This window comes from Cantharellus anzutake (genome assembly GCF_015039405.1).
Source record: "Cantharellus anzutake strain C23 chromosome Unknown EI90scaffold_336, whole genome shotgun sequence".
In the NCBI taxonomy this organism is placed as follows: domain Eukaryota; kingdom Fungi; phylum Basidiomycota; class Agaricomycetes; order Cantharellales; family Hydnaceae; genus Cantharellus; species Cantharellus anzutake.
In genome coordinates this window covers 40772-53422 of record NW_024067286.1, presented here as the reverse complement: position 1 = coordinate 53422, position 12651 = coordinate 40772, and the positions used below count along the sequence as shown (strand labels likewise).

Below are 12651 nucleotides of genomic sequence, written 5' to 3'. Positions count from 1 at the left end.
AGGTGATATCCCTTTCTTCGTTACTTTAACTGTCGTATAACTGACTGTACTCCCTGTGTTATAGTCCGTGCGTACAGGTAAAGAGTTACAATGTTATTAGTTCTCAAGTTAGAGACTGAGTCCGTGCGTTTCAGGCGATAGCGCCGAGCACAAGGCCTCCCGGCCTTAGCGACGGATCTATTCGTTTTCGGGCTCGAAGTCGATCGCATGTTGAAGTTCTATGCCGATGTAAGCGAAGTCAGTAGCTGTGGCAATCCTCTCATTCAACCATTGGTTCTCCATGGTGGCAGCGCGATCCCGAGTTCTAGTGTAGTTGGTGCTGGAGTCAGATGATGAGGGAGGGAAGGATGAGGAGAAGTGATGAGGGTTGATGGTTGTGTGAGTGCCGATGGGCAGAGCTCTCAAAACGGTGCTAAGAAAAAGAAAGCAAAGATTGATCTTCTTCTTGCTGAAGAACATGCTGCAATTGTGGATAGCGATCGTGCGTGAATGACTGAATGGGTTTGGAGTATCATCACACATCTGTGTTCGGCACTGGTTTTCGACGTACTCACCCCACCTTCCCCACGTTCAATCTATCTAGGTGATAAACGCGTCCTCTTTTCTATGGTTAAGGTCAAATCGAAGTCGTTCTACACAATGGAACCCCTGACCGACAAGTTATCGTACTCAGATTCTAACTTCCTCTCCATAACACATTTAGCCTCCGTCGGAGCACAAGTTCAGTTTACAACCACAGCGACGGCGTTTGGCATGCCTGAAAGACGGTATTCTGGATTGTGGTGAATGCGAACGGTTTCTACATGCTTTCAACATATTGAGGAAACAATATGTAGAACAACTGAATGCATCTAACTTTTTTATACTTTACTTTATATATATTTATACCAACCTCTCATACTTGTTTATAATAATTATGCTGGGTCCAGCCAGACGGCTCCTTAACCTTTGGGGTCGGTTCCGACATGGTCCTCCCATTTCGCGCATGTCCGGAATTGGATCGACATCCCCAACTGCCACCAGGTTAGACACACTTCCACAATGATTGCGACGGCACACACACACTGGAACCGTACAGAGTCTCACCAGTGCATTGAAGCGCATTCTCGCTCTCTCATTTAGCCGCGCACCCAGCGATCCGACAGACCCCCCCCAGTCTTCGGTTGTCCACTTTGGCCGCGTGAAGTGACCTCGCGTCAGAACAACTATTAGCGATTTGCGCTAGCGTGTTACGCTCAGTCAATCGTAGTTGAACTAATAGATTGAAACTAATTACCTGGCGTGTTATGCTAGGGCACATGAGAGTACACGAGTGATGAAACAAACATGTAGTAAAAGTTGAACTGAGGGAGACGAAAGGGAAAAATTGTTCACTGCTTTATAAGCAATGGCGCACTGACTTTGGTAGCAGGAATACCAAGGAAGGAAATACAGCGCCGAAAGCTCAACATCACATTGTGAGTTGGCCACCGCGCACTATAACTCCCAAGAAAAACCAAGAGTTTCAACAACACCGACTCGGACAGCTGCAAGGCTGCTGGTACATGGGTTTTCTTTTATCATCCAGGTTCCCACTTCATCCTTAACTCATCGGACGACGCAGACGTACCAGCTGTATCATTCCATCCAATGCACCGACCTACTTATTACAATGCAATCTGATTGCTCGCGTCATGAATTACATCGCGACGTCATCCACGCTATCGAATACCCCACAACGCAACCTATTGTAAACTTTGATATCACTGGATTCACAGTAGTAACTAAATCCTTCGGCCCTCCTGCATGTCCCATTACCTCGCACATGTATCCTTACACGCTTCTTTCTCACCCACTAAACGTCAACGCTGTCAGCATTAGGATTTCAACTCTTGGCTCTTATGTAAAATTTTCTCTCCACATCGCACCACCTGTCAAAATGACAACGTTATTGTACACGTCTCCTCCCTGAAATTTTAACACATCATCGCCTGTGCACTGTGTAATTCTGCCACGGGTTCAAACCCCCACAAGCAAGGTCGTGGCTGCGTAAGCGGCCCTTCTAGTGGTCAAGGAGATGGACAAAGGAGACTCATGATGTTCAATGTAAGATTGGAACTGTCCCCTGACTTTTTTCAATAATTATGGCTGGGTGGAACTACCCCTGCCATGCTCAGAGGACGTGAGTTAGAGAATCAAAGGCAAGCACAATGTCTGAGATGAGACTCAAACGCCAAGCACGCCGAGCTCCGTCCACAGTCAATATCTGGGCCAAGGTCATCTGTTACCCTCCAGAAGTCGTCAGGACCATCAATAAAGTCATCGACGTACGGAGGATACTGTACTGGCACGACCAACAACCGGTTCCCACGGCGGGAGTTGCCGGAGGCTGCTAATCAATTCAATCCAAGGTCCTCGCGTGACGCGTGACCGGTTGTTGGTCGTGCCAGTACAGTATTTTAGATTTTCAGCAGCAATCTGGTCACGTGAATGATTTCGACATTTCAACGACAACAAACTCAAAACCCGAAATGAAAGATCCAAGTTCTTCGAAGTCCGATTGCACATCCACATCGCATAGCAGGTCCGTCCCTTCAAAACTAAACATACATATGCATATGTGGATTCACTACCTCGGAAGCCAGAGCCAACTTCCACGGGAAGCTGATGAGGTCGCACTGGCTACAAATACGGCATCTTCCGCTCCCCTAGATCAGAGTATCAAGCGGAAATCAGTGGTACGCTACCCAATCTTGGACATATTGCTGGCCAAGAATGACCCAAAAGAGGCTGATCGGGCAGGGATGGTGAGTACCATCAGCGTGTGTGCATCACCTTTGTTGATAATTTCGCTTTAAGCCTTCAGACTCAGTGCGCTTATCCCAATGGAAAGAGCTCCGACGCAAGGCGTTGCCTGGGCAGAATCCCACTGATTTGTGAGCGTTCTCTAGCTCATAAGGCGATAGTTTGCTAACTTTCAAACAGAGTGCTGGTTTATGCACCAACTGGGTTGGGTGGCATAGAAATCACGGCAAGGGATTATAACCGTCTCGAACCGGGCGAGTTTTTCAATGATACCCTGGTTGAATTCGGAACAATGTAAGCATCTCCGAGTCCTCTTTCATGTTATACTCTCAAACTTTTATGTCAGGCGTGCATTCCACAAGATGCAAGAAACCAATCCAACGCTTGCAGAGCAAGTCCACTTGTTCAGCTCATTTTTCTATAGCAAATTAAGATCACCACTGTAAGTTACATCTACTCCGGGTTGTTTCATTGTTCTCACCTTGTATGCCATCATGCAGACCTTCGGAAGGTTACCAAAGCGTGCGTAAATGGACTTCGAAATTCAACCTCTTTGACAAGAGGTATATCATAATTCCCGTCAATGAAGAGTGTGTCCCCACTACTCTCAAGACCTCTCAACGTGCTTACTTTACTACAGTTTCCACTGGTATCTTTGCATCATCTATAATCCAAAGGGTGCACTACCCCCGCAAATGCCACCTCCAAGGCCTGCATCCGTGATTACGAAGCCGGTCATGGGTCAGAACCAAACAAAAACGATAGAGGTTGTAGATTTGGACACTGATGGCGAGATGGACATTGAGACAGCAACCGTGACCAACTCCCCAAATGCGTGAGTTCTCTCTCCCTTTTGTGATGCTCCAGTTGGTAAACAATTTTCAGGTGCACATTATTCGTTCTGGATTCCTTTAGTAGAGTCTCTACCAATGCGCTGAGGAAAGTCCTTGTGACTTACCTCTTGAATGAGGCAATAGATAAGAAACTCGTTGGGAGTGAATGGGATGATCATGAGCTGGAAAAATGGTTCCAGGATCATGTTGTGCCGGAGGTAGCTGAGGTGTGTCTGGGGAGTTTAGCGTTACGAGGTGTACTTCTAATTCCGACCTCTAGGTACCACGACAACAAAACTTTTGTGATTGTGGTGTGTATCTTGTGCACTTTGCGGAGATATTCTTGAGCAATCCCGAGAAGGCGATAGGATATATGGTATGTCTATTGGTTTTTGGAGAGCGCTCACTTTGATCATTCCTTGGCGCAGATGGAAAGGGGCCAGTCAAACAGTGCTGACGAATCAATCTGGAATAAGTCTGGACTGAAAATGCAGCGCATCACCATGAAGGAAGAAATTGATAGACTAGCTGTGGAATGGAAGGCAGCACGCTGAGTCGTACACCCACTTCATGATAGCCATCACCATATATTACCGGCACAGCAGTGTCACCCTCCACGAGACGTGCCAGGGACATGGAAGTTAATGTTCCAGTCAATGCGTCGATAGGTTCACCCATGATCCCTGTGTTATAGTCGCGGCGTTGCAGCCCGACACACTGAGTAAAATATCATAAATAAATACAGTACAGGATATGAGAAGAACTTGCCTGAGTACGATATCATAGATATCGCACTCAGCTCTACACACCACACTTATATGTTTCTGTGTGGCGCGAAGGAACAAAGGCTAATCTGTTAGAACAAGGAGACTTCGCATAAAATCCGCAACACAAGGGCATCGGAATGCCACTTCAGCACCCTGTCGATGTCATCAATACCCTGACCCGTCAACTCCCTGAGACCCTACTCATTGTTCATTTCGACACTGAACTTCAAGGCTCTAGTCAAACGTCGAATTTCAATATGTCATCATGCGATTCCTGAATGAGGAAACCCGATAGGCAGAATATCCTACGCGGGATGGGCCAGCTGCATTTTGTTGCTCGCACGAAGGAGCCGCGGAAGGAAGCCAGGTGTTAGGGTTAAGCCGTAACCCCGAACGGACTTAACGGAGGTCTCACATGTCACATGTCCCGCTTATCTCAGTTCCATTTCAGATCATGTAGTTTGAGACTTCCTGTATGACTAGGATGTTTCTCTTGTCTCACCTCGCATGTTTTAGCATGTCTTCATGTATATAAGGTGTTGACCAGTGAAGACTGTTGATGAGCGACAATTGATCTCGGAGCTGGACCATAAGTAAGCGGGAAGCTCAGTCTCAGCTAATATGCGTGAAGAACTGAGGGAAAATTCAAATGAATGAATATATCCGTGGCCTGGCACGGGTTAGTCCGAAATAATATAAAAGAGGTCTTGTGACTAAGTAGTCACATGGTGGATTCTGGGCGAGTTGCTCTGCCAGAATGTTCCCACGCTAACGCAGGAATGTGGCTGTTCAGGTTAGCTCCGTTGGAGTGACTCTTCAACTGGTCAGATCTTCTGGCTCGTGATCTTGTTTCCCGTGGTCTCACGACTCTCGCTTCGCTCCGTTCCGTTCCCACGCTCGTTAGCGCCGAGAGGTTCGTGACCCCAGGTCGTTGATGGATTGCAACCTGAGCCCCCGTGAAGTCTATCTCCAACGTGAGCGCAAGTTAGAACAGGCCAAGCGATTTATAGACTTGGCGGTCTACTTCCATCAAATCAGGTTACCAGCCTCTTATGCTATATAGGTTCGACACGGTGTTAAATGTCACGTGGTACGCTAAGGTCATATGCGGAGTCAAATCCCCAGACCCATTCAGCTTCGCAAATCTCCCAATTGTTTGCATCCACGTTCTCAGGAATCAGGGTGTGTAGCTACGCTGAGGGAGCATGGCAACGAAAGCAAAACGACCTTCACACACTACATACGGTGGTTGGGAGAGTAGAAGAGGACAATGACGCGAAAAAATTCTCTACCATTTATGGTTTACTGCTGTCAGGGATTAGGGCTGGCCCATAGCGCACTGTGCGCACCATTCCTGGTAAATATGGTCAGAATGAGAGGAGGAAGAGGTATAAATGAGCGATGCAAAGAGGACAGAATGGCCTTGGAACATTGAAGTGATACAACACCTGGCGCAAGAATTTATTGTGTGTGATGTCGGTGAGAAAGAGGGAAACACCATCTCTAACGTTCGGTGCTCGGCAACGGGCAATGGCGGAAAGCAGAGATTAGGGAAAAAAAAAAAAAAAACAGAGAGCGCGCTGGCGACTTTCATTCAAGAACATATACGACGCCAAACCTCTCGGTTCTGGTTCTTACAATTTCCAGTTTCAGTTTTGCTTACATTCATGATCTAAAACTTGGAGATATCGTTCTGGAGAGGGAGCACAGCGCAACGTGAAGTTGAAAAGTTTTTTTGGGTAAATCTAAGCGGGCGCTGTGGAATCATATGATGACGACTGATGTAATCAATAGCGGGCGCTTACACAGCATCAATTTTCCGGATTGATTGCTCACTGAAGGATGTCCACCAAAGCTAACTTTAGAATGCGAGCGGACTTGTGAGACTTCTCGTTTATTTCCTATTCCTATGTTAAAATGTTTTTAAGTATGACTGTGGATCAACGCCTGGAGGGTGTAACTGATCCATTTATTCGATCATCTGTCCATCATGCACAGCAGAAGATGGACAGCATCATAGAGGAGGCATTGAAGAACACGGGTAAGAATCACTGGTTCAGGCTGGGGATGTTGCTAATGTTTTTTTTTTCTCAGTGAAATTAGACTTTGATTACCAGTCTGTGGCGATCCACAACGACCGGGCGAAAAAGAAAAATGGGACACAAGATGACATGAAGGCCCTCCAACTTCCCCCAATCAGCCCTGGCCAGAAAATCGTCCTAAACCACCCTGGGGGAGCAGCCATCGAAGATAAAAACGGTGTTCTCCTGGCGATAAGGTTGCCGGCTGTATTTGAACAAATCCATGTTCGTTATATATTCCCTTCTGCTCTAGTTTATCAAGTTTAACCCATGGCTCCAGGATCATATCGTCCAAGCAGGTCATGACCTCAGCCACGAGTACAAGTACCCCCGGCCCAAATTCCGCACAAAGTTCAAGCGCACCCCCCACGACCTGTTCAAGTCAGGTCAACTGCATTATGCCTACTGGCATGCACTAGGACTAACAGTAAGCCCGTAAATTTTATGATTTCATGATAGCTGACCTCCTCCAGCACTTGCGCCCTGTCATAAGCTTTGATGCCAAGAGGCAGGTTGAGACCCACAAGAAATTCCAGAAACGCTGCGATGCATTCTATCATATACTAAACATGTACACGGAGCGGCTCGCTCCCAACTTCGCACGACGCAGCCGTGAAGTTTGGAACAAGATCCGGAGAAAGCACGACCGAAGAAAGGGGTACCTTAGTGAGGTCAAGTCCCATTTCTTCGGACAAGCCATTCGGTTCAACGCGGACACTGAATTCCACCGTGATTCAGCATCATGCTGGTGTGGATTCGATGCCGTGGCAGGATTTGGAAGATATGAGGGTGGTCTGTGGGAATTCCCTGACCTGGGATATGCACTACCTTCTAACCCTGGCGACCTCCTTTTCCTTCGAGGTGCAGGAATTATGCATGATGCAACCTCATGGGAAGGGCAAGGGAGGATGGTCTTCGCCTTGTTTTCCGACCGGCGTGTTTTTACACGTGAACGCATCCCTAGACCTAGGGACATAGGAAGGCCCTACCGGAAGCATCAGTATAGGAAGTTCAGGCAAATGCATCCCTGCTCACAGCCTGAACCCTCCTTACAAACATCCAAAAAAAGGAAGCGTACAGACAGCAACGAAGCCTCAAGGAAGAGAAGGGTGGTGTCGTCATGATGTACTTACCTACATCATTATTTAATTTTTTGGTTTGATTCCTGAGAGATTGAAGCTGAATTGAAGCTGAACAAATAGTCCACGAGTGGTCTGCACAGGGCAAGTATACACCAGCACTGTTTGATGGAACTGTCTGGCGTCCACCGTGGGGCACATGTTGTTGGAAGTTCACTTACTGAGTCTTACGTTGACCTATGCACGCAAACTCAGTCTCGATATGGAGAACTGAGGGAGAGAAAAATTACGGCATCCAGCATATTTTATACGACTGGCGCCAATATCGCTTAAATCGATTGCCAGTGATAACCGGTGATGTAAGGACAAGACAAATGAGATTGGAGAGCGCGTGGTATCGGTGAGGAATCGCGACTCTGAAACAAACTGGGTATGATTGTTGTCAGCCACGACAATATCAATAAAAGTTTCACTGCTCATAGTAACTCGGTAACCGTAGATGAGCGTTGATATTCCAACAAGTCTTTCGAAGTTGTCACTCGAGTTTGACGCCGCTAGTCATCGATAACATGATTCACAACCTTTTTATCAGCCAGGCAACCTTCTTACCTACTGTTTTATGATTTGTCGACGAATGCGAACTGCTCGCTTATTTTTACTTGCGAAACCATGCTGTCGTTTCCATTTGAGTTTTAATTCTACTGCGCATATCGACGATTTACATCACTGAACACAAGAAGTAAACGGATCCAAGCATCTGGAGTCCCAGAGTCAAATACAAGAAGATTGTTGCCGCTTGAGACTGGAGTCAAGATAAAAAACTGCTGATTCAAGAAAGAAAGAAGTCCGCATGGTGTTGAATGCCATGTGACCTCAGAACTTTCCCACGGGATCTTGTCGCGCTCAATCCATCTGCTCACCCAACCATCCAACCATCCAACCATCAACCCCCACCTCACCCCACCCATCATCAACTGGCTCTATACCAAGGCTTTTGCCGTGCGCGCAACTTGGTACTGGAGAACCATCGGTCGAATGGGAGGATTCGCCTTGTTTCCACTCCCATCACTTACCCACGTCTACGGTCACTGACTTCGCAGATCCGCGATCGGCTTCGCGTTCGAACATGAATGGATTCTCGTCGCTAAGGTCTCCCGGCCTTAGCTCTTCTAGCTTGTGCTCAGCGCTGTCGTGTACTGGACTTGTCTCTGGGGCGTCGTGCGAGTGCACGGGCTCTGGATCGTCATCAAAAGCGGGAACTCCAAGCTGGCCGGGGCTTTAGCTCTTTGGGCTTGAACCGGCGACGCTGGGAGTTATTAGGTAGGCCCTGGAGGTCATGCCTCCCGTGCCTGCACTCTCACGTCGCATACAACGGCTCGGGTTGGTGCTTCCACGGTAAGCATCGCCCACGGGCTCGGGATCGATGTCAGACGGCAACTCGATGCTAAGGCCTCCCGGCCTTAGCCTTTTTGGCTTGAGCTCGGTACAATCTAGCGCTGTAGGGCCGGGTGCGGTCGCAGCATCGTGCTCTGCGCTGTGGGGACTTCATCAAGTCCGACGTCGCCGTCTGGTGTCTCCAGTATGAACACTCGGGGGAAATCGAAATGAAAGTGAGAGGAATGTGGTTTAAACGGTCGTCTGGCTCGGGAAGGGGCTTGTGTATCGTGGTAACGACGCGTCCGACTTGGGAAAAACTCTGAGAAATGTGGTGGAACTTCAAATGACGAAGCCATCCTGTGTGTGCCCCATCGTGGAGTCTGCCAGGAGAATTGGCGCTGTCTTGAGTGGCAACAGTCATGGCAACTAGTGTCGACTTGCACAACTCCCAAACGCGAGCTGCTTCTCCTGTCCCCTATCTCAGGATCCGCCCAGGAGAGCAACAATTACACGCCCAGTTGGGGTTTACGAGGCGGAATCAGCAATATGACGGTTTTCTTGTGACTTCGAATGCTTGCAGCTTTAGTTCGACTTTGTCCTCTTGTAACTCTTGTACTCGCCATGTAAATGGTCAGTACGTGATGTAGAATTATGCTCAGACAGAAATGATGGCGTAGTTTCGCATGAAGCAATAAGCGCTCAAGTTGCACTCATCGAAAATCATAAGAACACATGTAAGAACAATTAATGGTTGGCTTAAACTAGAACGAGGGCGGGTCTATGTGCACAAAGGGTGAGCGTGCTCTCCGTGTCGCCAGGGAGGCTTGAGCTCTTTAGTCTTGAGCCGAGAGCTGCGTCTTGGTTCGCATTCACTTGCGTGTTGGAGCTGGACTGTCTGTAAAGAGGTCTGCGAGAATGTCCTGGATAGGTGCCATCGCGCATCTCAAGCGGAATGGACCATGGACTCTAAGTCCACAGCAGCTTGGGAAAAGATGCCCTCCGGCATCGCGAGTGTGCGGGTGTCACCAGGGAACTTGGTGACCTGGGTGTGCTGGGGTTTGTCGCAGGCTCACGCACAAGTGGGGCCGACTGGCTGCCCAGACCGTGCTGCGTGTCTAAGGTTTTATCTGGATCTTGCTCGGGTGGAGGGATATAGCCTTCATCCATCTCAAGCTCAATATGCAGTGGCTTGGCATTAACCAACTCGGCTGGTCCGGAGTAACATGGAACGCTCCGTGAAACAGGACTTTGGCTATCGCTAAGCCTCGCCCGGTTGAACCTGCACATCTTGGGTGTAAGAATCAGTGCATGCGGGGGCAACTCCCCATAATCTTGATCAAGCGACATGTGCACTACTCTGGTTGCCTTGGCTGGGATTATACGTTCAACCTGCAGCAACGGCTGGGGGATAAACACCTTGTAGCGTGGCCTCACGCTGGGGGACTTAGACTCGACCTTGCTTTGGCATAAGAAATCTGTTGCCATTGCCTGCTCTGAGGCACGTTCTCCGGGCGCATATGTAGGCAGTAGTATTTGCTCAACGGCGGCACAGTTGCATCCTTGAACATATGCGACGTTTCTGACTCAAAATTCTACCTGAACAAATCTGCCTTGTGCTCAGCGCTTTCGTGGCAAGGTTTGCTTTACTTGGCCAGGTGAAACTCATCATAGGATCCGATCGCCTCCATTGACTGAGGCCCTTTGACTTCATCTGGGCAAACGAGATCGGTCGATTCGAGGCCGCAGGCCTTAGCTCCCGATCATTGAGCCCCGGTTCAGAAATGCGATCTTTGGACACAGAAATGGGCTTGGCTTCACAAAACCTCTCCTTGTCATCGTGAAGATATGAATGAGTCTAAGTCGAAGACGTCATAACCGTTCCACTAAAACTTTCATTGTTGGGACGCAAATCCAGGCCGGAGGTGTCATAGGCCGTTTCACAAGAGGTATCGTCATTAGAGCGCGAGTCTAAGTTGGGGACATCATAGACTATTTCGTGGCCGATTGGCTTAGCCTCGGTTGGCGCGTCATCCATACACAACTCCAAATGAAAAACTTCATGGACAGGTTTGCCAATGTCTGAGTCGTAGTCATTTGGCGCAAATTCATACTGTAGACTATCAGAGCTAAGTCTCTTACTCAATGGAACACTCTGAAATTCGCCCAGGATGGCAAATTCTTGACCAGCTTGTTCATCATCGCGCATCCACTCGAGCGTTGCAGCGCTGGAGCGCATCTCAGCTTGCTTGCGAATCAAACGAACCATTCACCCTCCATTGGGGGCGGAAGGTGGGAGCCATCGGCCACAATCAGTTTATGAAACGCGTTGTATCCGAGTACACCAACGGTGATAAAGGTATTTGTCTCGGGGCATTCTTGAACGAAGTGGCCTATGTCATCACACATAAAACATCGGTCATTACGAGGGGAAAAACGAAGCCTATCCGTAAGCAGGCTAATTCGACTGTCAATGTGCTCATGTGCCCCACGAGACTGTCCATATTAGCTTGCTGGACTGCATCCTGGGGGCTCGGGTTAGCATCTGGATTGGTCTCTGTAATCCTGCAGTCATCTTCGCTAGCTTTGGTGGCTCTGGACTTGGATCTCTTCAACGCCTTCTTCCTAGGTGTCTTGACTGTTCTGCGACGTGATGAGGACACGGCCTCTGCTTCTGGGTCGGATCCCTTGTCATTGGAGTCCTCACTTTATGAGCCATCACTGCTATCTTCAGAGACACTCGCTTGCTGAGTCTGAACCATTATCGGACTCATCGGACTCGTCGACAGGGTCCAAGTCGTATTGTTGGAGCTCCTTAACCATTGCTACAACATGGTCCATGGGAGGGACGTGGGCCTACTAGGCCCACGGCAAAAATAGTCATCCCTATCACCTGCGTTGAGCGTGTTCCTCTGCTCAAGGGGTCTGGCAATAACTTGGAAACGGCGGCGGTTAGTCGTCAAAACCTTCACCGTGCTTGATCTTATTGTTGGATTATCAATGCTCATCGACGACCCGAGTTGCTGCGAGGGTTAGGGAGTTGAGACTTTAACTTCCTGAGATCTTTTGTGCGATACATGCAATCTTCTTGCTCATCTGAGTAAAACTGAGCAGATCTTTCTTTAGCGCGTTCCAGTCCTTGTTCTCATGCATAGCTATCAAGGGTTTGGATAAACCTAGCTTCCTTTTCCGTGCAATAACACACGACATAATCGCATTTCAGTTGGTTCGTGAGGCACGCGGCCGCTGTCTGGAACTCGGAATCGTATAAAATCTTCTTCAATTTGGTGCCCTTGAACTTCTGGAGTGCGGGCCAGGCATCGGCTCGTAAAACGTCAACGCTTCAATGGCAGAACTTGAATCCATTGCAAAAGGTCAACAAATAAGGGAAACTCTTGGGCATCTGGGTCACTCGGGACCTGCTCTGGCGATACTGGGCAATTCTATATGCTGCTTGACGTCTGGCAAGGAGAGGCATCGTGAAATGAGGGTGGAACGGGTGAACAGGGTAACACGTCGCAAAAACACGTCGCAAAACTTGTAACCAATCAAACTAATGCGGGCTCCTGTGGGCTCTTCGCCAGGAGTGAACCACTTGAGCAATAAATACGACTGTGCCTCGTCGTGAGATCCGCCAGGGGGACAATCGCGATAAACTTGCTGATGTGAAGCACGTTGCTACAACTCGATAACAAATACGGGTTCCTGTGCCTCTTCGTGAGATCCGGCAGGA

The 12651-nt window shown here is 48.5% G+C and overlaps 4 protein-coding genes across 4 annotated transcripts; 2 read left to right on the top strand and 2 right to left on the bottom strand.

Moving 5' to 3' along the window:
• The first annotated feature begins 2476 nt into the window (after positions 1-2476).
• EI90DRAFT_3105158 (uncharacterized protein) lies at positions 2477-4375 on the top strand. Its single transcript, XM_039062609.1, has 10 exons — positions 2477-2563; positions 2621-2786; positions 2839-2915; positions 2965-3078; positions 3131-3226; positions 3285-3374; positions 3425-3619; positions 3670-3844; positions 3898-3993; positions 4046-4375. Exons 1-10 carry the CDS (start codon positions 2511-2513, stop codon positions 4169-4171), a joined length of 1188 nt encoding a protein of 395 aa, XP_038907467.1. The 5' UTR covers positions 2477-2510; the 3' UTR covers positions 4172-4375.
• Positions 4376-6188: 1813 nt separating this feature from the next.
• EI90DRAFT_1506119 (uncharacterized protein) lies at positions 6189-7629 on the top strand. The gene is made up of 6 exons (XM_039051853.1): positions 6189-6264; positions 6313-6425; positions 6479-6690; positions 6746-6892; positions 6939-7257; positions 7333-7629. The coding sequence occupies exons 1-6, from the start codon at positions 6227-6229 to the stop codon at positions 7587-7589; spliced, it is 1086 nt and encodes a 361-aa protein (XP_038907466.1). The 5' UTR covers positions 6189-6226; the 3' UTR covers positions 7590-7629.
• Positions 7630-8242: 613 nt separating this feature from the next.
• EI90DRAFT_3296679 (uncharacterized protein) lies at positions 8243-9523 on the bottom strand (the record flags this gene model as incomplete). The annotated part of the gene is made up of 5 exons (XM_039067475.1): positions 9134-9523; positions 8955-9078; positions 8618-8810; positions 8465-8560; positions 8243-8346 (listed from the first exon to the last, which is right to left on the bottom strand). The coding sequence occupies exons 1-5, from the start codon at positions 9340-9342 to the stop codon at positions 8243-8245; spliced, it is 726 nt and encodes a 241-aa protein (XP_038907465.1). The 5' UTR covers positions 9343-9523.
• A 341-nt stretch (positions 9524-9864) lies between these two features.
• Positions 9865-10268, bottom strand: EI90DRAFT_3025192 (uncharacterized protein; the record flags this gene model as incomplete). The annotated part of the gene is made up of 2 exons (XM_039057916.1): positions 9865-9963; positions 9999-10268. 2 exons carry the CDS (start codon positions 10266-10268, stop codon positions 9865-9867), a joined length of 369 nt encoding a protein of 122 aa, XP_038907464.1.
• Between the last annotated feature and the right edge of the window lie 2383 nt (positions 10269-12651).

Bases quoted from the DNA above. Each gene is read 5' to 3' on its own strand.
- EI90DRAFT_1506119 (XM_039051853.1), top strand. From the start codon at position 6,227: ATGTCCACCAAAGCTAACTTTAGAATGCGAGCGGACTT. The intron at 6,265-6,312 runs GTGAGACTTCTC...AATGTTTTTAAG, and splicing joins TTTAGAATGCGAGCGGACTT to TATGACTGTGGATCAACGCC. The intron at 7,258-7,332 runs GTCTGTGGGAAT...TTCGAGGTGCAG, and splicing joins ATTTGGAAGATATGAGGGTG to GAATTATGCATGATGCAACC.
- EI90DRAFT_3105158 (XM_039062609.1), top strand. From the start codon at position 2,511: ATGAAAGATCCAAGTTCTTCGAAGTCCGATTGCACATCCACATCGCAT. The intron at 3,845-3,897 runs GTGTGTCTGGGG...TCCGACCTCTAG, and splicing joins TTGTGCCGGAGGTAGCTGAG to GTACCACGACAACAAAACTT. The intron at 3,994-4,045 runs GTATGTCTATTG...TCCTTGGCGCAG, and splicing joins AGAAGGCGATAGGATATATG to ATGGAAAGGGGCCAGTCAAA.